The following is a 26185-nucleotide window of genomic DNA, read 5'->3' as shown; positions in this document are numbered from 1 at the left end:
GCTGTGGTTAGTGGGAGGCCACGGTCACCCCTATTCATTGTGGGAGGGGTGGACACAAGGACATGAATACCAGGAGGAGACACTGAGTCCCTTCACACTTTCTGTTTTCTGGACCATTCTTCCTTAAATCTCTGTCTACCTGGCTTCTCAAAATTCAGGTCTTAGCTCAAATATTGCCAAAAAGAGGTCTTTCCAGACCATCCAATTTTTGTTAGCAGTCACCATCACAGAGCTCTATTTTGTATTCATGATGCCACCAGAGCTGCATTGTTACTTATTTGTCTACCTGGTTGTTCTCTGCTCCTCCCCAGCCCCCACCCCCAACGAGACTAGCATCCTCATCTAGTCTTTTCAACGCCAGATCCCCAGCACCTAAAACCATGCCTGGCACAAAACAGGAGCTCAACAGATATTTGTTGAATCAATAAGTGAGTGAGTGAATGAATGAATGAGGTTTCTGTCACTTACCACTGTAAAAGAATCTTGCCTAGTACAACGTCAGACATGACGACATAATTTCCTTTCTATTCTCTTCCTAGTTATTTAGAATTACGGACATGAGGGTTAAAATGAAAACAATAGGCCACCTTTCTATGGCATTTTCATTTACAAAGCATTTGTGTTGGGGAAGTCTCGATAAAGGGATAATCTCTTGAATTGGGAACATTTTTCTGGATTCACTGCTTAACTACCAGAGGTCTGGCATCAAAGAGGCTTCAGTCAATGTTTGTTTCCACTGTTTTCCCCAGACTTCTACGCTCCCTGATTTGTCAGTCACATGATAACCTACGTGCCCTGGCTTTCCCTAATCGACGCCAGGGTCTGTGGAAGGGGCTGCGTGTCCGATATGTCAGAGCTAGGCATGTGATCTGGGTACTTGAGCGATGCTGGGAAGAGTCATAAAATGCCAGAACTCACACACAAGGACACATTTTTAACTCAAGGGGGAAGGTCCCAGTGGCAGGGACCTCCAATATCTCATGATGATAATGACATGTGGCCCTGGACAAGGTGTTTCTCCTCTTCCTTACATAAGCTTTGTTCAGCATGTCCCTTCTGGAGCGGGCCAGAATCTCCATGCTGGCAATCACGACATCAACCCAATGTTGGATGCTGCCCACAGTGTGGAACTTCTCTTACACACCAGATACGTCATAGCTGTGGCTTCTCAACAGGGGCACGGTGGTGCCAGTTAACCATTTCCACACATGCAATCCCATCAGACACTCACAGCTGCCCTGTACAGTAGGCGCACAGGTAATAAAATATTTGCCTCTGGGCACGTGATATCAGAAGAGCTGCCTTTCAGTGTGCCAGAATTCTCACAAACAAGTTGGCTACAATAAGATTTCCATGACAAATGTGTCTTTTCACTTCTTCAGGCTCTTGCTTCACTGTTTTAGGAACATCCTAGAGTCTGGTTCTCATTCTAGATCAAGCAAGTGTGAAGGGAGTGGGGCCCACAGAGCACACGACTCTCACTTCATGTATCACCACCACTTGGCAATCTCTCCTAAGCTCCATCAACAGCAGGAGGCTGGTGGAACCCTCTAAGCCGTAAGCCCTTGAAGAGGGAAGGACCCTCCAAAGCAGCAAGGGAAGGAAGCTTTAGGTCTAATACTTATTCTTGCTGATTCCCTAATATAATCCACCAAATGTGCCCCCACACATTTGGCCACCCATGCTCTTGCATCTGCCTGGTAGGATGGAGGGAACAGTGCAGGGGTATTCAGAGGGTGGGAGGTCCCTGCCCTCTAAGTATGTTTTCTGGCTCCCTGGCACAAAATACCCTGCAGAGTCACTCTGATTTGTTATATTCCTCAGTGGTGCAAGGTGGTGAGCAGGGCTCTAGCCGCTGCAGAAACAAATGACCCACGGTGGTAACTAGTCTCCAGAGATGGCTCCAATGATTCCTCTTCTCTCTGTAGGCTCACACGGCTCCTCACATCAAAAAATGCACTTTATTTTTCCTTCCTTTGAATCTGGGATGACCTTGTGACTTCTTTTACCAATATAATGTCATGGAAGTGACCCCTGGAACTTCTGAGCCTATGTCTTGAGAGAGCTAGAAGTTTCTACTTCCTCCGTCTTAGAACATTTGTTCTTGGGATGCTCTGAGAGTCCAGCATGCCTGCTATAAGACACCCGAGATACATGGAGAGGCCACACAGAAGGGAGCTGAGGCTCCCTGATCTACAGTCCTAGCTGAGGTCCTGGCCAACAGCTACCATCAAGATCTAGGTATGTGAATCAACCATCTCGTCTGTTCCAGCCCAATCAAGCCTTCAGATGTTTGTAGACCCAGCCAAAAATTGTATCAAAAGGACCACCCACACTGAGCCCAGACAACCTAGCTCACAGAATCATTAAAAATAATACAGTGGTTATTGTGTTAAGCCATGACATTTTGGTGTGGTTTGTTATACAGCCATAGATGACTAAAACATCCTCCCGTGTCAGAGAGGTCTGATAGACTAGCATTCTGTCTCAGAACTTTGCCTCACTTAGCTCCACCTGAATGTCTGATCTTTAACTGGTCTTGAGTGTATGAGATCAGGTGATAAGGGCTCACACTGGCTGATCATGCCCTCAGGGGACAAAAGGCCACCAAATACTACTGATATAACAGCTGTAGGCTTTTGCTTTCATTTTGCTTTGTTTTGATTTTTCTAATTTGGGATTACCTTTGAAAGAAGATTAAGGACAAGCAACACAAAAAATCCAAATTACTAAATCTTAGCTTTTGAAATCCCCTAAAAGACTGAAATACATTTAAACATGTTTTCATAATAAAACAAAAAATTACTGATGAATCCCCTGTCTCAGTTCAAAGCCACAAAGAATTTAAGAGGGGAAAACAAACAAACAAACCATTGTCCAACTTCCCAGATCACACCTACACCTCAGGCTCTGTCCTTTGGCTGTTGGTGAGCATGCAGTGGGCAGGCACCTTTTCTCTGCTCTGTGCACAAAATCTCCACACCTGACCCTGTCTTGTGGCAGTGGCTTTAAGACTCAGATACAGGGAACTTGGTGTCTCTGGAAGGAAGGAAAGAAGGAAGGAAGGAAGGAAGGAAGGAAGGAAGGAAGGAAGGAAGGAAGGAAGGAAGGAAAAAAGGAAGGAAGGAAGGAAGGTGGTTGATAGTGAGAAATGAGGCTACAGAAATAAAGCCAGCCCCAGCCATGTGAGCCATCGCAACTTCAGCACCAGACAGTGAGTGAAGAAGCCATTTGGGAAGTTCCAGCCCAGTAGGCATCACAGACACAGAGGTTAGCCATCCCTACTAGAGCCTACCTAGATTCCTGACTCCTAGAATCATGAGAAATAATTTTTTTAAATGTCATTTTTAAGCTACTAAGGCATGGACAACAATTTTAAGCAATAGATGATGAAAGTATCCAGGTAGCAACCACAGCTGGCCTCTTGATGCTAGTTTCAGCCCCCACACATCTGTCAAGATTCAAGAACCTCCCAGTCTGGACCCACTAGTGCCCACCCAAGTTGTGCTGTGCTCTGTGTACCTGTCACCTGAAGCGCAGACAAGGCTCATTTTGTTCAATGCTCTGCAGCGAGCCCAGCAAAAATAGGCACTTAATAAAAGGCTTCAAGTCGACACTCATAGTTAATAGGACCATGAGTCACATCAACTATTACAGCCCAGGGAAGAGACCACTTTTCCCTTCTTAGTCATGGAATCATGCTGGCAGGATCAGAGCAACACTTCCCCCTCTGCACGCCCTTCTAACATCAGGGGCCCTCACAGATAAAGCCTGCTGGTGCTAGAATTCTATTTTCATCCATGGCCTCTCTCAATTCCGAGCCTATTTTCTCCAAAGCCAAGGCGTCATGCTGCAGACTCCTACTTACATGGAAGGAGCTCAATGTCAACTGAATGAAAAGTCGTACAAGTTTTGAAAATCCTTGAACTTGATCGTCAGTGATGAAGGAGAAGAGAATCTCGTGAACACCCAATAAAGGAATGAGGACCAGCGTTGATTTTGCCAATCTGTAAACGACAACCAAATAATGGTCATGAAGGCCAGGCAGGGAATAGGCAACACATTCTCTGCTGTTCTGTGCACAGCTTTATTGTGGCTCTTATCACACTGATAAATTGTTGGTTTTCCAGTTGGTCTCCTTAACTATACATTTAATGCTTAAGGGCCATTGTGGTCTTGTTCACTGCTGCATCCCTACACCTGACGCATGGGAGATGCTCAGGAAACATGAATTGAATGAATGAATGAATGAATGAATGAATTCCTCCATATAGATTCTCATTATCCTCTATAGATGCCTACAGAGTTTAATGTTTTGCCTGATGGATGGATTTCCATGCAAGTAGCTGCCACCCTAGGACACTCCACCCCTACCAGGTTTGACAAGTTTCCCGTTGCCTGGCTAGCAGATGCCTCTATTTCTCTCTCTACCCAGGACTTTCAACAACAATACTTCCAATGTTGCCCTGAGAAGGGAGAGAAAATGAATTGCCCAGGGTCACACAGACACTGAGTAGCAAATCTGAGCCTGGAAGTGGGGTTTCTGACTTAACCTCCAGGCCCTACATACTTCACACACTGGGCTTTGCTGTCAACCCTGGTGACAGCAAGGGCTACAGGAAATGAAAAACAGATCCTCCTCGTAAAAAGTGCGGCACAGAGGTTTGCTGTTGTATACAGTCTACACACGTGAAAACACAAACATTCCTTTGTACCACCCACGTGTAAAGTGCACAGCTGCAGTCCAAATGCTCCAGACTGGTGGTTCCCAAATGTGGCTGGCTATTAAAATTCCTTACGGAGCTTTCAAAAAAAAAATGTCACTTCCTGGGCTCCAGTGTCAACACCGTGAATCCAAACTTCTGGAAGTTGGGTCTCAGGAATGTGGAATTTTTAAGGAACTCCCATGGGATTTTGAGAAGCAGCAGGTTTGGGAGTGATTGCGCTTTACCATTGAGCTGCTTGGTTTAAAACTAACCACATTAGCAGAGATGACTCATATTCAGTGTACAAACAAAGCTACTGTCTTATACACATTAGAAAGTAGAGCTTAATTGTAATGATTTTTTAGGCCAAATAGTTTCTCATAAAGGGCCAGACTAGGAGGAGGTTTCCTCCCAAATGCCAAGGAGTTAAAGGTGTAGACACAGCGTAGCATCAGTTCATGGGTAGTTTCTTAAGGAAGGTTTAACTCTATCCAAGAGAAAGAGCTGACTGTGAATCCCGTCTGCGAGAGCCATTGCAATGCAATATTATCAGTGAAATAGACAAATGAAAAACTCACCTTTGCGCACTGAAAGCATCTAAAGCCAGGAAGAGGAGAGCAGGAGACCACAAAGAAGGGACTCCACCCAGCCACATGGCTGCATGGACCAGAGCCTTGACTGTCAGGAGAGGCCAGTGAGGTGGGGAGGTGGAGTTGCGGGCCCTGGTTATGTAGTTCTCCTGAGCTGAGCTCAGATCCATCCCACGCCCACCCCTCCCATGTGGGAGTCACTTCACTAGGCAGTAGTACCATGCTCCCGACGAGAGACTAGAGGGTTTTGTATTTCCAGGAGTGTTTTTAAAGCCCTCTGGCTCAGAGGTTGCAAAGTGGCAACCACAGGTGGTCTTTGACCTGTGAATTGAATGAATGAATGAATGAAGTGTTTTTAAAGCCCTCTGGCTCAGAGGTTGCAAAGTGGCAACCACAGGTGGTCTTTGACCTGTAAAAATCTTTTCCCAGACCACAGAGTGATTTTTCCTATTGGAGCCGTCTCTAAATACTAAGGAGCTCTCCAACAAACAGGTCATAAGACCCTCATGTGAAAGATGCCCTCCTTATACCTGTAGGGAAGGAATGTCCTTATTTCGGAAGACACAGGGACACGGACGAATCTGAACACACAGGCCTTGCTAGGTTCCCCCGATCATTACCATTAGCTCACAGCCCTTTTGTCCAGTGATATTTCTCCATGACTGTCCACTCTTCATCAAACCTAGCATGAAAATACACAAGTGAGACCACTTCTTTGGGTCTTCATTTCCTTATGAAGGCTCCTATGTCACACGTAACTCTCAAAATAAATTTGTTTGCTTTTTCTCCTGTTAATCTGTCTTTGCCTGTTTGACTTTCAGGCCCAGACAGGAGCCCTAAAGGGTAGAGGAAAACTTTTTCTCCCCATGTTGCCCACCAAAAAGTCCTTTCAGAAAGTACTGGGGTTTAGCATGTGGAGAAATGATTCTCCTTTATAAATGCGCTAAGAGTTCTGCCCTGTGTATCACATGGAGAGCTAAGACCATTTATCTGGGGGAAAGAGCCACCTCCGTGCTGAGGACCACAAAGGACAGAGAACTCAGATGGAGCTGAGAGTCTGCTGGTCTCTGTCCACGTTCCAAGGGCATCACTCACCCCATTTATAACCGTGAAGTTCCTTCTTCACACGTGGCCTCTCTCTCCAAGCCAGACAGACGGGTCCTTTGCTGCGTCCCTCGCCTGATGGTGGAAGCCCAGGGACGAGGGCTAAAACTCCAGAAAGTCTTTCGGCTCTTAGCAACTTGCCTCTTTGGCAGGGCCTAAATGTGTTTAATCTAAACTTTCCTAAAATATATTCCTGGAGGGAGGCCAGATGAGCATTACATTCTGAAAGTTCTCAAAATCTCTGATTGGTGGAGGCCACCTGTACCTACTGGAGTTTGGACGAAATGCACTGGGCTCCGTCGCCCCTCCTCCTCATGCCATCAGAGGTCTTCAGGGGAAAACAAACACAGAGGGGGACGAGGAAGAGGAGCAGCCTTCCTACGTGGAAGAGGGCAGTGTGAGCTGAGCAGCTGAGGGATGCTGGTGACCCATGGAGGTGACAGTAAGCAGCACTCCTAGGACCCGGAAATGAGGAATTAGCATTGCTTTCAGCAATGGGCAATTAGCAATCAGCATTGCCCATTGCTAGCAAAATGGGCAAGTGAGTTCACAGATGCTGTAGGATTCACCAGACCAGGGAGTAAAATAAAGTGGTCTAGGTATGTCCTGAGAGACAGGTCCCTGCCTTTGGCTAATTAATAAGTACAAGCCAATCAACTGTATTGCACTCTGCATGGAGAAAGAGTAAGTAAACAGAACCGGCCAGCCAAACTGGGCAGGAAAAGCAGACGACGTTCTCAGCACTTATCCCACCCTGGCCTGCAGAGGGCGCACTGTCTCCGGGAACCAATCTCCTCAACAGGTAGGTGTGCGGTGGGCCAGGGGTGGTTTCTCAGGCCCCCCTGGGCATCCTTCTCTGCTTTGACGACACAGTCACCAAGCAACATTCCAGTGACTTCTTTGGATTTCTGGGTCTTCCAGTGTTAAGATTAGGTATGCAGGCACTAGAAAGGAATGCCTTGCCTACCCCTACCTTCCACAGACATGAAAAATGAATAGTGGAAAAATGAATAGTTCATACACATTTGCCTTTTGTGAATTCAGGTGGTGTCAGTCAGCCCTCCAAAGTCTCAGCCACTCAGGAACACAGATGGGTCCCCAGGTGGTGGCAAACTCCCCAAGATGAGGCATCTCTCCCTGGGAGACCTTCAGGTAGACATGCACCCAGGTGCCTGTTTTCAAGCTTTCTCCTTGAATGGGGGAGGGCGGTGGAGGGCGGAGGGTGGGGGGAGGAGAAAGGAGTTTCCAGGCAGATTGCCTGTGTCAGGCAGGGTGACTCTTCCTCCCTGCAAAACACCATCCTGGGTCATCGTGCAGCCATGAGGGTCTCCCCTTCCCCAGATCGATGGCTCCCAGCTGTGTGTGCACACTCTGGGGCTGTGCAAGGCAATCTATTTGATACTGCAAGAAAATATAATAATAGAAGATAATAGAAGTGTATTAATTTTTATCTATCCTTTTACATGTTCTATGTTTGGGATATCTTATAACGTATACGTGTTCATTAGACCACGCATATGTATGATGAGGGACATACTCAAAATTTCTTTACTGATAGAGTTGCATGATTAGAACAGTTTGGAAACCACTACCTTGGAAAAGAGAATACTGAGGCTGCAATGACATTTGTCATGGCCCGAGCAGGAAGTTCCATATGTTATTTCACTAGAGCGTCTGATCAGTGATCCTCACTCTGGCTGTGTGTGAGTGCCCTGGGGGACTCCGTGAGAAGTGCATCCCACACTTACTGAGTCAGAATACCCAGCGGTGGCGCTCACAGGCTGTACTTTGGCCGTCTTTCAGGGGATGCTTGTGATGGAAAACTGCTGTGGGGCTTGTGGGTGTGGGCACGGGGAAGGACCCAGTGGTAGACTCTGGGGACACAAAGCACAAGGTTTAGCTTCTGAGTCTCTTGGGATCGTCTGCTCCCTGTTTCTGTCTCCTAGGAACACTAGCTTCTGTCCAGTTTCTGGGGTCCCCTAGTCTTCCCAGCAGCTGGTTACTAAGAAGACTGTCTTCCCCAAGTGGACCCAAACATCATGGACTAAAGCAGGCCTTGGAACTCCATCCCCAGAGAACAGTGAGAGAGGCCGAGCCTTGGGAAAGGGGCCAAGGAGGCTGCTCAGCCACTTGAAGGCTCGACTGGAGGCACCAAGAGAGACAGTGTGGCTCCCTGGGGCCCAGGCCAGTTCCCCAGGGCTGGAGGTTTCTGCAAAATGTTTTGGCCAAAGCCCCAACTAGCAACTATAGTATTTATCTGCCCAGTCCTGAACTGGGTATGTTTACCCTTCTAGACCTCACAGAGGGAGGGTTTTACGAAGATAGGATTTGAGGGTCTGGATCCTGAGCAAACACTGCCCACCACATCTGATTAGCCTGGGCCACCCATGTCCACAGCCTCCTGAATCCTCGTCACAAGCAGGAGATGGGTCTGCCGTGACACTCCCATTTTACACACCGGGGAGGTCAAGTGGCCAAGCTACTTGCCTAAGGTCAGTTGGTGAGTCTGGGGTCATGGCCAGCACCCTCCCTCCTGACTCCTGCTCCACAGCAACAGCCCCGCCCTTAGGGAAGTAGAATGCGGGATCCTCCGGGCAGGGTCCACATCGTATTTACCTCTTGTTCCAAGCACAGGGCTGGCCATATTGTAGCCATCCGTTAAATGTTTGTCAGATAAATGGATAAACTCCCTTCCCAGTACCTCAGTCGAGCCTTAGAAAAGGTGAGAAACAGAGCTAGGGCCATCATCACTCACGCCCTCCTCCTCCGGCCTGCTGTGCGGACCAGGGTGGCCACCCTTAGCACTGCTCTGTGCGTTACGCTCCCCCCACGAGAGCCCTGCTGAAATGCACATGCCGCATAGAAAGCACAAATAACTAGGAAAAGAGGGAGAGAGCCCTTTATCTGTCATTCATTCATTCATTCATTTGTTTTAACAGGAATGTCAACCTAATAAACACCTGTGATCTGATGTACTATGGATGGGGACTGCTGTCATCACAGAAAGAAGGGGAGACATAGCAGAGGCAAGTCACAAAGAAAGGGACACTGTGAAGAATGTATTTCCCTGAACTCTAAAAGTTTATGGTCTTATTTCTTAAGGTCTCAAAAATACCCAAATATTCTCTTCTGGGTTGTGAATATGTCTTTAATCCTGTTGTTTCAAATCCTTCCCAAGGAAGGGAACTGCCAAACTTCCCTTCATACGAGACTCCTTTTCCCATTTCTAGGGGATTCTTACAAGTTTCTTGCTGCGGGAATGTGTGTACCCTGGGCTACTCACCACTTACTTCGTTTTCATGGGGTCAGAAGGTCCTCATCATTGGCAGAAGTCTCACATTGGCAAAAGTTATAGGCAATCCTACAACGCCTGTTTTTGGACAGGCTCTCCCTCATACCCTTACCTCAGGAGACGAACATACCAATGCACCTTGCTCCCCCCTTCCCAGAACATTAGCCAGCAGGAGTCAAAATACCCCGACAGCTGCTCCCAACCTCGGGCACTCACCTGTATTTGTAATCTCGGAAGCACATTTGATGGGCTTTGAGCTTGGAAATGAGAAGCTTGAGAATTTTCACAAAGATGAAGAAATTGACCTTGAAAAAAAGCAGATGTGGGTAAGTAAGTGCTGGACTCTATACAGCTGTGAATATCAAGGTCGCCCTGGGCTTGACCATCAGTTCCTCATCCGTGTGAACCAGGGGCAATTTGGCAGTCAGCTGGTGAGGGAGTGACTACTTAGTGGTGATCTCCACTGTCCTGAACTGAAAGTCTGAGAGTCATTTGGTTTGTTCTTCTGCCTCAGGGAGGCGCATTACTAAAGCCATCTGAGAAAGGCAGATGGACATTTACATCATTATTGTTAACACTGTCATTAATATTAACTGACATTTATTGACTACTTACCATGCCATGCTTGGGGCTAAGAACTTTCCGTGCACTTTTTTATTTAATCTTCATTACCCCCGCACCCCTTGAGGTAGCCACAACTGGTTTTATTCCCACAATGCAATGAGGAAAGAGAGGCACTTAGGAGATAAGAATAATTCCCAGGTTGCACAGCTAGATGGCGACCCACCTGGTAATTAAGCCCAGATTATATGATCACAACCTTCCCTTCACTTAAACAGAACCCCACTGCCTCTCTTCTATGAACTCCAGCCCTATGGTGTCTGACCTGAGGTCCTATTGCTGCCAAGGAATTCACTGGACAGCGTACGTTCTCCACTCCCTAGAATACTTTCACAACTGTCATGGACTGGGAAAATCCAGCCCTTCGTTGTCAGCCTTGGTAGAAAATTTAAAATATGTCTGAAAATTCCTTGACGCTTCTCCTTTCAAAAGGCAGAGCTTAATACCACCCACCTTCCCCTGTGAAGGTGAGCTACATTCAGTTACCTGCGTCTAATAGAAGGAGCATGGGGAGAGTGATGCTATGTGACTTCTGAGCTAGGTCCTCAAAAGGACAGCTTCCCCCTGTGCTCTCTCCCTCTCTCATTGCTCACTCCAGGGGAAGCCGGCCACCATGTTGTGATGACACCCAAGCAGCGTGTGGAGAGACCCACGTCGGGGAACTAAGTCCTTCTGCCAAAAAACAAGCACCACTCGCCACCCCGGGGACTGATCTTCCAGCCCTAGTCAAGCCTTCCGCTGGCTGCAGCCCTGGCTGCAACCTCATGAGAGATCAAGAGCCTCCTGAAGTGTGGAAAGCAAGTAGGTGAGCACGGGTAGGGCTTGGAGAACGAGAACAGGGCTTGTGAGACATGAGAGTGGAGAGGGAGGGAGGACGAGTTCCCACAGGCCATGCTAAGCACAGAGTTTGGATTCACTTCTGAAAGCAAGGGACAGCTGGCGATGCATTTTAAGCAGGCAAGTGACCTGATCAGATTTGCACCCTTGCATTTCAGAAAGATCATTTTAGCAGCAGGTGTGGAGAATGGATTTGAGAGGGCACGGCTGGAGGAGGGCTCAGGAGGTAGTTTCAGAGTTCCTGGGGGTGGAAGACGGAGAGGTGAACTCAAGTAGCAGCCCTGGTGCTCCAGTGACAGAGAGGAAGTGACATATTTGAAACGATCCAGTTTGAGTCAACCGATCTTCGTTGCTGGTTCATTGTGAGGTCAAAGATGCCCCTAACGTTTCCTGGCAGATCTGAAGTGTGGCAGCGCCGTCCAACAAGAGCGGGAACACCTGGAGGAGGAAGAGCCGGATGGGCGGTGGGTGCAGGCCAGATCCAGTGGTTTTGAACACAGGAGATGTCCCACGGCAGTTAGATGTTGTGTCTGGACCTCAGCAGAGAGATGCCAGCCAGAGCATGAAGCTGTTGGAGTAGGCGAGGTTATCCGAGGAGACTGTGTAGACCAGGAGAAAAAGAGGGTTGAGAGAATCACCCCGTGGCGAAGGGAAAGGTGGAGGAAGAGGAGAGAGCAAGGATAGAGAGAAGGGATAGCTGTAGGGCTGTTCGGATGAACCACATGGAAGGGGCATCCTGAAAGCCCACGAATAGAAGAATTTTAAAGTTTAAATGCTACACAGAATTTAAACAAGACTGCATTTAGCAACAAGGAGTTCACCGAGAGAAGCTGCAGTGCAGAGGTGAGAGCACAAGCCGGATTCCAAAGCTTTGTTCTGTGAATGCAATGTGAAGAGGAGAGACAGTGTAGACAACCTCTAAGAGGCTTGGCTGTGAAGGGAAGCACAGTGATAGAACAGTGTTGACAAGGGATACACAATGGAGGTAATGTCTCCCCACTTTTTTTTTTAATTTTCTTTTTAGAGATAGAGTCTCGCTCAGTCACTCAGGCTGGTGTGCAGTGGTGCGATCATGGCTCACTGCAGCCTCGAACTCCCAGGCTCAAGCGATCCTCCCGCCTCAGCCTCCCAAGTAGCCGGGACTGTAGCTACACACTACCATGCCCAGCTAATTTTTATTTTATTTTTTGTAGAGACAGGATCTTACTATGTTGCCCAGGTTGGTCTCAAGCTCCTGGGCTCAAGCCATCCTCCTGTCTCAGCCTCCCAAAGTGCTCAGATTACAGGTATGAGCCACTGTGCCGGCTCCCCACTTTTATTTGCAGGGCTGGAAGAGGTTTTGGGTTGCAAATGTTTTTGAGGCTGAAAAGACCTAAAAATGTCCCTTCATATGCAAATGAGAAAGAGTTAACAGAGAGGGCGATCAGGTTACAATTCATGGAATAAAGTCTCTAGAGATACTGAGCCAGCACAGTAATAATGTCCCTGTCTAGAAATAAAATCCTTTAGCTACATATTGAAACATGAGCTGTAGAATCCAATATGTACCTGTTACTACTTGCTTTATTGGCCTCGTGAGAGTCAATGCCCAGTGCCAAAAGCCTAGTTTCAGGCGAGGAGCTCTTTACCCAATCTGTAAACCAGCAGGAATGATGGACGTTCTCGGCCAAAGAATATTTAGTAACAGAAAATTTAAATACAAACTAAATGTAACCAAGTAATTTATCCCTTTTAATGGGATATCTGCGTTTCATCATAAAAAGAAAACGTTGTGTCCTTGGCTTAGGGATGTGTTGAACACAGGCATTTTTCTTACAGAGTAAGCTTAACAGGGAAAGGCACATATTTCAGCAAATTAATTTCAATTAGGACTGTCACCTAGGAAATGACGGGCTGTAATGAGATGAGAGGCATGTTGATTTGCTGTTCTTTGTGTCTTCCAGAGACCAGACAAGAGAAAATGGGCATCAACTAATGGGCCATATGGGAGAAGCACTTCCTCACTGCCGTGGATGAAACACCAGCCCGGTTACCATGGAGCCTCTGCTCGGCTGGGCTTCCAGGAAGACAAGAGTCAGCGATCACATTTGGATGGTGCTGTTCTTCATTTGTACACGAGCAGGAAAGGGGCTGAAAGAAGAAATTTTTCAAGAACCCAGCCAACTTTTCTAGGATTCTGTGACCAGACGCGAGGCACATAGGACCCCAAATATATAAGGCTCCCTTCCAGGCTCTAGAGGGTACAGATGCATTCTCAGATGTTTTGGTGACACTTTTTTGGCACTCCAGCTTCTGTGCACAGATCTGAGCCTACAGGTTGACAGAGGTGATTGCTAGCATGGCAAGAGCTCAGGGGTAGGCTTCATCTACCCTTAAACTCTTGAATCGGCCCCAAAGCCCCTCCTCCTCTGGCTTGCCATGTGAACTAACATGCCTACTCTGAGAGCTACTCCTTTGGGTCCCAACACTCCCTCCCCAAGAGCCCTGCTGAAAGGCACATGTCCCGTAGAAGGTAAGAAATGACTAAGAAAGGAGGGAGGGAGCCCTTTCATTCATTCATTCATTCACTCATTTTTACAACAATGAAGACTTCAATAATTACCTATTATCTGCCTTGCTTTCACCATGGAAAGCAGGTGATGGGGTGCAGCAAAGGTAAGTTTTGATGGGGTGGGAAAATTCAGGATATAGGGAGATTTCCATTCTTCAGAAGAGGAGAGTATGGCAAATGAGGAGCTGTCTTGGGAAGTCTGGAGCAGCAGAAAGCCTCTGAGTTCCTGGTGAGGCAGAGGCCCTAAAGAGGGACAAGGCTAGTGAAGACTAATTCCACCAGTTTCTCTGCCAAGTTCTGGGGCTATCAAAAGAGATTTAACAAAAATAAATGAAGGCTTTTGACTTTATGACTTCATAAATTCAACAGATGGTTCATTCAATTTGTTAGCTCAAAAAAGCCATTCAACTGCGTGCTCAATCTGGACAGTCTGTTATCTGCAGGGAGCAGGACAGGAATAGAATGACCTTGCACAGTGTAATGATTTCGTAAGGCTGTCCTTGAAAAGGACTAATCAAGACCTTACTGATATTCCATTGGCGATAGGGGAGACTAGGATGTAAGAATATACCACGTTCCAATATGATTCAACCCTAAAGGTACACCCATTACAGGAGTGACAGGTTAATCTAAGTTGTGAAGTCTTACGCAAATAAAGAAGTGGTAATTCTCCAATTTCTGTGCATAGTGAAAGACCCAAAGAGCATCTGGATTCTTTAGGTTGTCACACTGTGGGCATTTCTGAAACATAGGAAACCTTGTAGCCAATAAAGTCTGCGGATGTGTCTGGAAATCCAGAATGATATACGTTCACACCAACCCAGATGCTGATCAGCAAATGCAGGCCCAGCTGAGGGAGTCACAGGAGAGACCTGACTGTGGGAACTGGGGATGCCCACCAGGGAGCCTGAATCCGGGGCAAGAGACTCTCCTTGGTCCCAGTGCTCTGCTCTCCATGGACAGTTGCCTTTTCTACAGAGGCTTCTGCCCCGTGTTCCCCAAAACAGGACCCAGGCTCAACTTTGGCCAAGATAAAAAAAAAACTGTTAAGTACCCTAAAATGCCAAGTGCTACCAGCTCAATTTTGATTATTATAACATGTTACTTTTTGGTACTTCGGTTTAAATTGAATATATGTGGGGGTCAAAGAATTTTTTTTTCCTTAACACAATAAAAGTTTATTTTTTTGCTTATGTCACAGTCTAGTGCAGTGGGGGCAGCTCTGCTCCACGCGGTCATTCAGGGAGCCAGGCTCCTTCCATGTTGTGGGTTAAGGAATTCTCTTTTAGAGTTGGGGTTATGTCTATTCAGATCAGCGGAAAACTGCAAAATTGGTCAAATGACCAAACATGAAGGTAGATATTGGTTCAGTCACAATCTGATGAGTCTCAGAATGATAATTATGACATTCCGAATTCCCCAAGGATAGAAACTGAGAGGACCTAGAACAAACCAAGCACAGGGAAGGTACTCAACGAATGCTGAACAAAGGTGCAAAACAGTGGGTAAATGAGAGTCCAGTGCTAAGAAAGCTCTACGTGGCAGAGGTTTTGATTCCATTAGTCTGGGTGGAGTCCAGGCTGGGTATTTTTTTAAACTTCCCCAGGTTGTTCTAATGTGCAGCCACTGTCTGGCCCAGAGTGTCTCAGGTTGCTTTACCAATGCTAGAAGATAGAGCACATTCTCTCGTCATGCTAGGAGAAGAGTGTCACTCTAGGAACTAGGAAGCACCAGGAAAAACTAGCATTCGGGGCAGCCAACCATGGAAGGCCAAAGTGTCAGGGTCCAGAGCGGGGGTTCCAGTCCTGAGTGTCCATCAGAATTATTTGAGAGCTTTTAAACTATAAGTTCCTGGGCCACAATCTCAGAATTGCTGATGTCATTGGTCTGGGGTACGAGCCACCATGGTGTTTCTAATGTGCAGCCAGTGTTAAGAGCCACAGGTGTAGACAAAGAGCTTCACCAACTTTGATGAGCTTCCAAAGTCTAGGGATCTCGTTACAGTGCAGGTCCTGATTCAGTAGGTCTAGAGGGTGGGGCCTGAGAACATGCATTTATAACAAGTGCTCAGGTGATGCTGGTGCTCCTGGTCCAAGGACCACTCTTTGAATAGCGAGGATGTAACAACATGCTTTTCACCCCTGCCTGCATGTTAGAATCCCCAGGCCACTCCTGAGATCAATGAAACACAAATGTCTGGAGGTGGGACTCCAGCAAAAAGAATTTTTGAAGATACTTAGGTGATTCCAGGAGCAACCCAGTTTGAGAGCCATTAATGTAGCTTCTAGAAAACTGCAAGGTAAACACTAAGGGTCCAGCTAGACCAAGCCTGAACTCCATCCTAGGGTTGGCTGCTGGCCTCCATCCTACTTCCTTCTGCTTGGTGAGCAAGAACTTTCTGGGGCCTGAAGTGTGGGTCCCAAGTATCCACTGAGTAAGTTTATCAAGGACCTACCATAGGCTTGAGCTGACTGCCAGGATGAATAGAACATGGGGCACACAGTGGCAGTAAACAGGCTTTAAACAAATACTTGAAATGAAGTTTGCTGGAGCTAGAGCAGGACCCAGGAAGGACTGAAGGAGGGTGTGACCATTTCTGCTTCTTGGGGTGCGTGCCCAGGTACAGTAGCACAGGGAGGTCGATGCTCAACTCAAGACTTCAAAGATGAGGACTAGGTCAGCAGGTGGCTAAGATGGCAGAGGGGAGGAGTTGGAACCAGAGGGGTGTCTGAACCACGCTGCTACGGTGTGAGAGGGCCCACAGCAGCCAGTAATCCAGGCACAGGGGCTGGAGACAATAGACATTATTTGAGCAGCAACGCAGTGTTATGGTTGCAGGTGCCAGCTGCCACCCAGCCAGGCTCTTTGGGCTGAGATCCAGCTCCCAGTGACTGGTTCTATGACTTTAGGAAAGTAACTACTCATCTTCTCACTGTACTTGCCAATAAACTAAACATAAGAATAACAGCAACCACCTCATAGTTTGGTTGGGAAGATTCAATGAGTTTGTACACACAAAGCACTTAGAAATGGAGCCGGTATGTAGGAGGTGCTCAATAAATGTTACAGGGCCTGGTGGAGGTGCCTGGGCAAGGGGTGGGCGCTGAGACCCTGGCTGGGCAGTGTGGCTGGGAGGGGAGGGTTGTGGAGAGGTGGAGGCGACTGAGGCGGGGCTCGCAGTGCCATGTGTGGGGTGTGTGTGCCCAGACTTCATCTGGAACATTTGCCCTCCACTGACGGTCCAGTGACAGTTGCGTCCAGGCCAACTTACAGACTAGACATGACGCAGCCCCCACGATCAAGGGCCTCTCCAAGGTCTTCATTTTCCTGCCATTTCTATGAACATTTTTCCCTCCAGGTCACACCCAGGTCTGAACAGAATGCTGCCTTCTGTTATTGACAAATATTGACAGTCTTTTATAAAAACTGGCCTTTTTCTTCCACAACACCACGAACACCAGATTATTTACATGAAATGGCAAAAACAGATCGTTTAGCAACCCCTTGGAGAAGAGGGTGGGCAGAGCATGGAACACGGTGCCTGGCACCTGGTGGGCGCTGGAGAAGGGGGTGCTATGTCTAGGCAGGAAGACTTTCTGCCTCCCTCCTGGATCCTGCTAACCTGTCCCACCATCCGCTAACTCTCTGCTTCTTCCCTCAAGCTTCTTTGACAGATTTCATTCTCACATTCTGTCATCTAAAGGGGCTTTTTGATTCTAAGCCAGCCACCCTTGCGCATCCCAAATATTCTGGGCCAAAACAATGAAAGGCCCTTCCTCCTTAAGGTCTCAGAGTGGCATCTATGTCTCAATTCTAGCCCCATCCCTGCTTTGGGTGATACTGACCACATGTTTTCCTCCTGTGAAGGAAGTTCCCTTAGTCTCTTCCTCCCTCCTGCTAATGGTGTTAAGGCATCAGTCCTGCTGTCGCTGGGCTCCTCAATCACAGAAGGCACCTGGATCTCCAGGGCCTTGCCCACATCGCAGCCCTTCAATACAGGACCACAGAGCTGACTGCAGGTCTCTGTGCACAGTTTGGAGACCCAGAGGGAAGAAGGCTTACAATGTGACTCTGAATTTAGATCCTGAACCAGAGCAAAGACAAGCTTCTAACTTTTTCTCATTCAGCAGAAACTGCTCTCAGTTCAGCTTCTCCTTCTCAAAGGATCGGAGAGTTTGAGGGATAGGGTTAGGGGAGTGTTTCCCACAGCTGCTGAGCTCAGAGGCAAAAAAGGTGGGTGGGATGGTCCTTACTGTCACGCAAAGCAGCAGGGGTCCTCGGATGATCCACCAGACTGTCTTGTTCCCATTTGTGGCCCAACACCTGAGGGCAAAGAGTGGGAGGGAGAAGAAGATTTAAGAACCGAGAGGAGGTTCAATGTCAGGGTCTCGTGCCCTCTGGGAGAAGGATGCCCGCGCTCCAGCCTTGTTTCCCTCTGGGGTGGGGGAGGTGGAAGAGAGGACTAAACTCCTTTGTCAGTACTGGTACTGTTGACTTTTCTCGCCAGTAAGCTGTCTTCAGTGTTAACAGCCTGGTGTGCACATCCTTCCACATTTTTCTCCATGTTCATACAAACACAAATCCTTAATTACATAGTGGTTTTGTGGGTGGCTTTATTTGGAGGCAAACAGTGGGACCATACAATAATTATTCAGCAACAGGCTTCAAATACACTGCTGAGGTTCAGTCCCTAAGAGTCCCTGTGAAGAAGGAACTTGGTTTTTCTTCTAGTAGTCTCATAACATTCTGTGATATAGGTGTGCCGCATTTGTTCCATGATTCCCATGTTGGTGGGCATTCTGGGTTTGTTTGTTTGCTTGTTTATTTTTCTTTTTTCTTTCCTCACTGTGACCAGTGCTGCAATGACCATGCCTATGTTTGTGTCCTTACATACAAAGGGCTGCAGCTAACCTAGACAGCATCTTTGTGCTAATTTGCTTATGTAGCTAAAGTAATAAAGGAATTACCATAAGATCGTTGATTATTTCTCTATATTCCTAAGTATATTCTAGAGGGCCACGATGATAGGGGATGGATATTTTCTTTGGGAAGATGGTGTAATTCCTTATATTTGGGCAGATCTGGGAATTACTGGCTCGTGGAAGAGTAAAACCAGGTGAATTACCTACCCTGTGTTCTCCAGGTGTGCACGGGCAATACCCCAGGGGACAACAAAGAGCACAGGGAAGGCTGGGGAGAAAACACGGGAAAATGTAGTTAGAAGCTGGTTGGCCAAACCCACCTGCCTCCCACCACAACCTGATGGGGCCGAGCACAGGAGGTTAAACTTGTACAAACTCAAACATCATAGATTTGTGGATCTTTAGAGTTGGAGAGACCTATGGCAGGACAGGGCCCGTCTGTTGTTTTAACATCTGAGAAACCAGGACTCAGAGAGAAGGGACTCACCACTTGTCACAAAGCAGTGTAGAGTAAAGGCATTAACCAAAACGTCCTGAATGGTGGGTGGGCCCAGGTTTTTTCCTCTGAATCCTGTAGCATCAAATTCTCTAAGAGTTTGTGGAAGGAGGGGCTTCAGATCTGGATACTCTTGGTCGTATATTTTTTTTGTAAATCAAAGAAATTCATCTTGAACACTAAGTATTATGGATTAAATGTTGTGCCCTCCAAAAATTCGTATGTTAAAACCCTACCCAATGGAGGTAGGGCCTTTGGAGGTAATTAGGTTTAGATGAGGTCATGGGAGCAGGGTCCTTATGACAGGATTAGTGTCCTTATAAAAAGAGACCAGAGAGCTCGCCTTCTCTGGCCCATCACCGTGTGAGAATACAGCAAGAAGGCAGCCGCCTGCAAGCCAGGAAGAGAGCCCTTCCCAGAACCCAACCTTGTGGGACTTCCCAGCCCCCAGAATTATGACTAAGTAATGTCCGTCATTTCAATTACACAGGAATTGCATTGTGGCATCCCAAACAAATACATCTGGGTACAGGGTAGGAGGAAGGTCATCCAATTCCACCAAAGAACTTCTCAATTTTCAAATGTGTACATGGGGCCTCCCGCACTCTAGCACACATGTGCACATACACATACACACACTTCTCTTCAGAGCCTCTTGACCTCGAGGACTTATCTGTCCCATAAGCCACCCTCCAGTTAGGTTTCTAACTCTAGCCAAATGCTCTATCAGGCTCCCACATTCTGATGGGTCCCCAGGAGAGGAGGCCAGGGGTCAGGTCACTCACCCCAACCCACCAGCAGGTATCTGGGCCACAGGCGCCTTGAAGGGAGCACCGTGGGCTCCAGCAGCGCATGCAGGTAAAGGCCTTCGACCAGCAGCCATGAGTGATTGGCGCCCACGAAGTAATGCAGGAGAACCTGGACCGAGCGGCAGGAGGTCGATATCTGCAGGGGACCGAACAGCTGAGGGCAAGTCCGGCTTTCCCAGCATCTGCCCAGGTGGGTGGAAAAGGACCGCCCCCAGCACAACCCCTCCCTCTCTGCTCCCCTCTCTCCCAGACCCTTGCTGGCCATCTCAGAGAGGTGGCAACAACATCAGCACGTGAAGGAAGGAGGGCTTCACACGGGCTTTAAAGATCAGCCTCTTCCTTAACATTTTAGACATTTTTAGACAAACAAAAACAGAGAAAATTCATCATCAGCAACTGCTCTAACGGAAACACTAAACAGTATATTCCCCAACCGCAGTTCAATTACTAAAAACATCTTAATATCATTAGCAATCAGGAAATAGATTTCTAAGTAACCCGTAAATCAAAGAAGAAATTATAAGAGAATCTAGAAATTATTTCCTAACTGAATGTAAGAAAAATACTGCATACTCAAACTTGTGGTACGCAGCTAATGCCGAGCCTAGAATGAAACTTATAACCTTAAATGCATTTATCGAAAAAGAAAAAAGGCTAAAATTCAATTATATTAAGCATTATGTCAAAAAAGTTAGAAAAAAATAGCAAATTAAACCCAAAGAAAGTACATAAGAGGAAATAAAAGCAGAAATTAATGAAATAGAGAACACAGATTAAAGAGGATCGACAAGGTCAAAAGTCTGTTCTTTGGAAAGTTCGATATAATTGAGAAACTTCTGGCAAGGATGAGCAAGGGGTGAAAGAAAGGGAGCAGAGATAGAATGCATCAGTCTCGGGAATGACGGTGCGAGCACCATTCCAGACCCAGTGGACTCCAAAAGGCCTGAAGAGAACATCATGAACAAAATAATGCCAATACATTTGAAAAGTTAGATGAAATAGACAAATGCCTAGAGAAACTTGTTACTACAGCTGGCCAGAAGAAATAGAAAATCGAAATGTAATATCCATATTTAATCCACAATTTGAAACATTCCAATAAAGAAGACTCTGGGTCCAAATGGTCTCACTGGCATAATCTATCAAATACTTAAGAAAGAAATAAGACCATTCTTAACAAATCCTTCCAGAGAATAGTGAAACGGGGAACTAGTTCCAATTTTTTTTTTTTACATTTTCAGATTTTTAATGGGAGTTTCATTGAGTAAAATTGGAGAGAATGAATAGGACGCAATAGTCAAATAATAAGTAGCAAACAAAATAAAAATAAACAAAAAACCTCCCCAGACAAATATCGCACGTTCTCACTTGTAAGTAGTTTGAATTTTTTTAAGAGGTCAGCACAAATTTGATATCCGAACCCAACAAAGGCATTACAAGAAAGGGAATCTACAGGCCAATTTTTCTCATGAATATAAAAGAAGAAATGCTAAATAAAACATAGCATTAGCATACTGAATTCAGCAATGTGGGAGAAAGAATAATATATCAAAACCTAGTTGGATTTATTCCAGGAATGCAAGGTTAGTTTAACAGGTTATTGTGTTATTAGTAAGATAAAGGAAAAACCATCTCAATAGATGCAAAGTTCAATGTGGAAATGATTTGCTGCTATAAAAGAAATAGTACAGTTGTCCCACAGTATCCTTGGGGGATTGGTTCTAGGACCCTCTCGGAGACCAAAATCCACAGATGCTCAAGTCCCTGATAAAAAATGGTGTCGTATTTGCATATAACCTACACACATTCTCCTGTATACTTTAAACCCCCATCTTTAGATTCCTTATAATGCAGAATACAATGTAAATAGATGTTAAACTGAATTGTTTAGTGAATAATGACGAGGGGGGAAAGCCTGTTCATGCTCGGTACAGATGCAGTCATCCTTTTCATTTCTCCCCAAATGCTTTCTATCTGAGGTTGGTTGAATCCACAGAGGTGAAACCCATGGATACAGAGGATCAACCGTAATTGTTAAAAAGGTTGATCTAGTCCAATTCTTTTGCTAGAAAATGAAGAAATTTCCCCCACAAGGATATACAGTGGCCACGGTGAACCTTTCTGCAGCGTCTCCTTCATCTGGCCCGCTCTTGGGAGGTGGTGGTTTTGTTAAGTCATGTGCTGCCTCTCTAGCCAGAAGTCTTGGACACCCCTTTACCTCCTCATCCCCTCTGCAGCCTCACCTGCCTTTGGCTCCCAGGGCTGACCCACTGTCTGGGAGAGCCAATGTAAGTGGTGGGGAAGGGGCTTACCTCCGACAGGTAGGACATCCACCCGTCCTCATTGTCGGGCCTCTTGGAGTAAGAGTTGTAGAAGACGACGTCCTTCACCAGCACGGCCACAGCTCTCAGGATGAAAGAAGCAAACAAGTTCATGTGGATGTAGTTGCGTGTACAGTGGAGTTTTCTGTGTAAGGAGAAAACCGAATTCCTTCACTCAGGGAAGAATGGCTCAGACCAGCAGGTCTCTGCCTGTCATGCTTGTGTATCTACCACTAAATACAGAGCTTTGCAGTGTAGGTTCCAGAGCTGGACCACTGGGTTTTGTGATCTTACTTCTCTGTGCCTCATTTCCCTCATCTGCAAAATGGGGGTAATAACAGCTATCGCCTGTACAATCTGTTCAGCATGCCAGGCCATTTACCTGTGCATGTACCTGTGGGTATCCTTGCTCCTGCCCACCACTGGAGGAGTAGGCACTATTATCATCCTGATTTTATAAATAAGTGAATTGAAGCAGAAGGATTAAGCCACCTGCCCAAAGTCCCAGAGCAGTAAGCGGTGGGGCTGAGACCCAGACCAGGAACTCTGAGGCCAGAGTACAGCTCTCCAAGCTCTGCCGCCTCTGAGAACAAGAGCACTTACCTCAAAGGGTTGTGGGATGATTAAATCGCTCAATCTGCGTAAAGTGCACATAATAAGTGTTCAGAAAAATGTCAGCTCCCATCACCTCTCCCTCACTCACCACAGTCTCCTGCAGGCTCTTTGTCACACCGGCTGATGTGACACTCTGCATCCTTGGTTTCACTAGCCGAAAGCACTCTTCCAGCACATTCCCTGTCCTACTTTGCTTTAGAGTTATTATTATGTTTTTAATTTCCAAAAAGGACTGAGACTGGTCCTTGCATTTTATGACTTATGCCTCCTCCTCCCTAACTAGACTAGGGGCTATTCAAGGGCAGTGACTGGCCTTGCTGGTAAAACAGACATTCAGTGGACCCAGGCCCAGCTGGCGTTTCTTCCTCCTGGCTTGGTTCTGGGACTTTGGGAAGGTGCATGGAAGGCGGAGATCACAGACAGCTGGTGGGCTGTGGATGTTCCCAGTGGGGTAGATGGTCATGGTCCTGCTCCAGGAGCCATGGAACATCCTGGGACTGAGGAGTCAAATGAGACCAGACCTGGAGCGAGCAGTGCCCAGGTCTCTGGGGTCTGTGTCAAACGCTCCTTCTGCCACATCATAGTCACTTGTATTCCTAACAGGCTGAGATGGAAAGACAGCCTCGGAGGGCTTCTTAGTGTGTCCCTAAATACCTCACTTGAGTGATTTCTAAAAACGGGGTTTAGTAAAATGCACTCAGGCTTTGGATTCTGACAGACAGTGTAAGGGCGTGGAAATGCTCAGATCCCGGACTGCTTCGCTGTGCCCCGGCCCATCACCCACCTACCTGCTGTTTTGTCCTGGGCAAGTTACTTCCTGCCTTCATATTTCAGTTAACACACTATAAAGTGGGGGCCATAACATTGTTAATTTCCCAAGATTAGAATTAATCCTAATTTGAATTAGAATGAGATTTAAATGGAAAGTGCATGGAAAGTGCTTAGGAGTAAGCACTTAAATTTCATGGCTAATGGGAGTCCGAGGGCCCTGGATTAAAACCCCAGCTCTTCCACTCACTTATGTACCTTGGGGAAGGTTCCTAATCTCTTCCGTAAAAAGAATGCCTCCGACAGAGTCGTGCTGAGGATGGGCTGTGCTAGAAATGGGTGTGATCAGGGATTTAGACCAGGGCCAGGCACACAGAGTCTCTAACCCAAAAGAGGCAGGGCAGTCAGGAGTCCTGGGTTCAAGTTCTAGCTGTGCAGTGAACCAGCTTTATGGTTGGGAGTGACTCAATGCCTCTGGCTGGGACTTGGTAGCCCTTTCTTCCCCCATCTGCAAAATGGGATGGATGCACTCGAGGCTCTCAGGCGGCTTCCAGCTCTGGGGATTCATGGCACACCCAGCCCAGCTTTCCACTGCCTTCCAGAAGCAGCCAATGAGCAAATTACACAACACAGTCAGCCCTCCTGGAGCTATGGTTTGACTTTCTGTGGTTTCAGTTACCCACAGTCAACCATGGTTCAAAAATATTAAATGGAAAATTCCAGAAATAAACAATTCGCAAGTTTTAAATTGCACATTGTTGTGAGTAGCATGACGAAATCTGGCGCTGACCTGCCCCATCCCTTCTTCAGCAGAAGGGTGAGTGCAGTACAATGAGGTACTTTGAGAAAGAAAGTGATCACATTCACTTAACTTTTATTGTAGTATATTGTTATAATTATTCTATTTTATTATTGTTGTTAATTTCTTATTGTGCTTAATTTATAAATTAAACTTATATCACAGACATGTACGTATAGGACAAAACATAGTGTGTATATATATAGGGCTTGGTACTCCCTGTGCTTTCAGGCACCCACGGGGGATCCTGGAGTGCGTGCCCGCAAATAAGGCGGGACTACTGCACACGCCTGAACATGTGTCTGCAGAAGTTCCACTCACCGAAGAAACAAGAGGAGGGTGAGAGCCAGGAAGAGGGAGACGAGAGAGAAGGAGTATCCCACGGTGTACATCAGCTGCAAGGTTGAGAGCAAGGCATAATGATCCACCTGCACACAGAGGAGGAACAGACATGACCACCGAGTCGTGGGCTGTGACCCACAAGCCGCAGCTCCATGCCCAAGGCAACCAAGGCCTAGGCATGGATCGAGACGTGTCCTGTCCCCTAAACCTATTTTTAAACCTTTCCCTCCCTGCCCTGTTGACACCTGAGTAAGGTAGCACAGACTGCTGTCTGGCACATCTCGGAGGCCAAGGGTCCTCAATGAGTGAAGCATCCACGGTGGGCCTCGCCCCCAGGGCTAGGACACAGCCCAGCACTGATACACCGAGAGTCACAATATCGTGAAGGATTTGTGTCCAGGACAAGAGGGTGCCTTGAGAATTAGGAAAAGCTGCTTGTTCCTGGGAGTGCTGTCCCTGGAGTCTATGGGTCCTTCCTTCCGGAAGATGGGGCCGGATTCCTGTCTGAATATCTCTCTCCTAAAGTAACTTTTCATAGATGACCTCTTAGAAGAAGATCCAGTGAAATAGCACACTGTTTTCTCTGATTCCTGGGATAGCCTGATTGTGAAAAGAGGATAATTTGCTGGAAATTCTGTGTTATTAAGTATAATTTTGTGCTGTTTTCATGGTCTGTAGTTTTATTTTCTTGCAACATCTTTGTCTGGGCTTGGCCTCTGTGTAACGATGGCCACCTAGACTGAGTTGGGAAGTATTTCCACCTTTTCAGTTTTCTGGAGAGCTTGTATAGAATTGGTATTATTTTGTCCTTAAACATTTGGTAGAATTCACCATCAGAGCCAAACAAATCTTAAGTTTTCTCTGTGGAAGAGTTTTTAACTACAATGCAATTTTATTAATAGATATAGTGCTATTGGGTTATCTATTTCCTCTTTAATGAGCTTTGGTAGTTTGTTCTTTTAAAGAATTTGTCCATTTTATCCCACTTGTAAAAATTATTGGCAGAAAGGTGTTTATAAAAATCCCTTATTATTCTTTTAATGTCTGTATGATCAGTAGTGATGTCCCATCTCTCACTCTTGATATAGTTCATGACTGATCTCTCTCTCACACAAACGCACACACACACACACACACACACACACACACATTTCTAATTCTTTCTCTTTTTTTTTATTAGTCTTTCTAGAGATTTATGAAATTTATTGATCTTCTTAAATAACCAAGTTTGGATTTCATTGATTCTTTCCTATTTTTTTCTGTTTTCCATTTAATTAATTATTTCCATTCTTACCTTTCTATTTCTTTTTTTCTGTTTACTTTGGGTTTAATTGGCTCTTTTCCATTTCTAGTTTCTTAAGGTAGAAGTTAGGCCATTGACTTGATACCTTTCCACTTTTCTAATATAAGAA

The 26185-nt window shown here is 46.4% G+C and overlaps 1 protein-coding gene across 1 annotated transcript in view; it reads right to left on the bottom strand.

Annotated features, from left to right (window-relative positions):
* GLP2R (glucagon-like peptide 2 receptor) overlaps positions 1 to 26185 on the bottom strand; it is a 51242-nt gene that overhangs the window by 2663 nt on the left and 22394 nt on the right. The window contains exons 5-11 of the mRNA XM_012653932.1: positions 24753 to 24859; positions 22241 to 22394; positions 19905 to 20064; positions 18831 to 18891; positions 17955 to 18024; positions 9909 to 9997; positions 3869 to 4007 (exon numbers count right to left, since the gene is read on the bottom strand). Of these exons, the coding sequence (XP_012509386.1) occupies positions 3869 to 4007; positions 9909 to 9997; positions 17955 to 18024; positions 18831 to 18891; positions 19905 to 20064; positions 22241 to 22394; positions 24753 to 24859 (780 nt within the window). The remainder of the gene's footprint in view (positions 1 to 3868; positions 4008 to 9908; positions 9998 to 17954; positions 18025 to 18830; positions 18892 to 19904; positions 20065 to 22240; positions 22395 to 24752; positions 24860 to 26185) is intronic.

The sequence above is a fragment of the Propithecus coquereli genome, unplaced genomic scaffold (assembly GCF_000956105.1).
Source record: "Propithecus coquereli isolate 6110/MARCELLA unplaced genomic scaffold, Pcoq_1.0 Scaffold435, whole genome shotgun sequence".
Lineage (NCBI taxonomy): Eukaryota > Metazoa > Chordata > Mammalia > Primates > Indriidae > Propithecus > Propithecus coquereli.
This window is presented reverse-complemented; position numbering and strand designations above follow the sequence as displayed.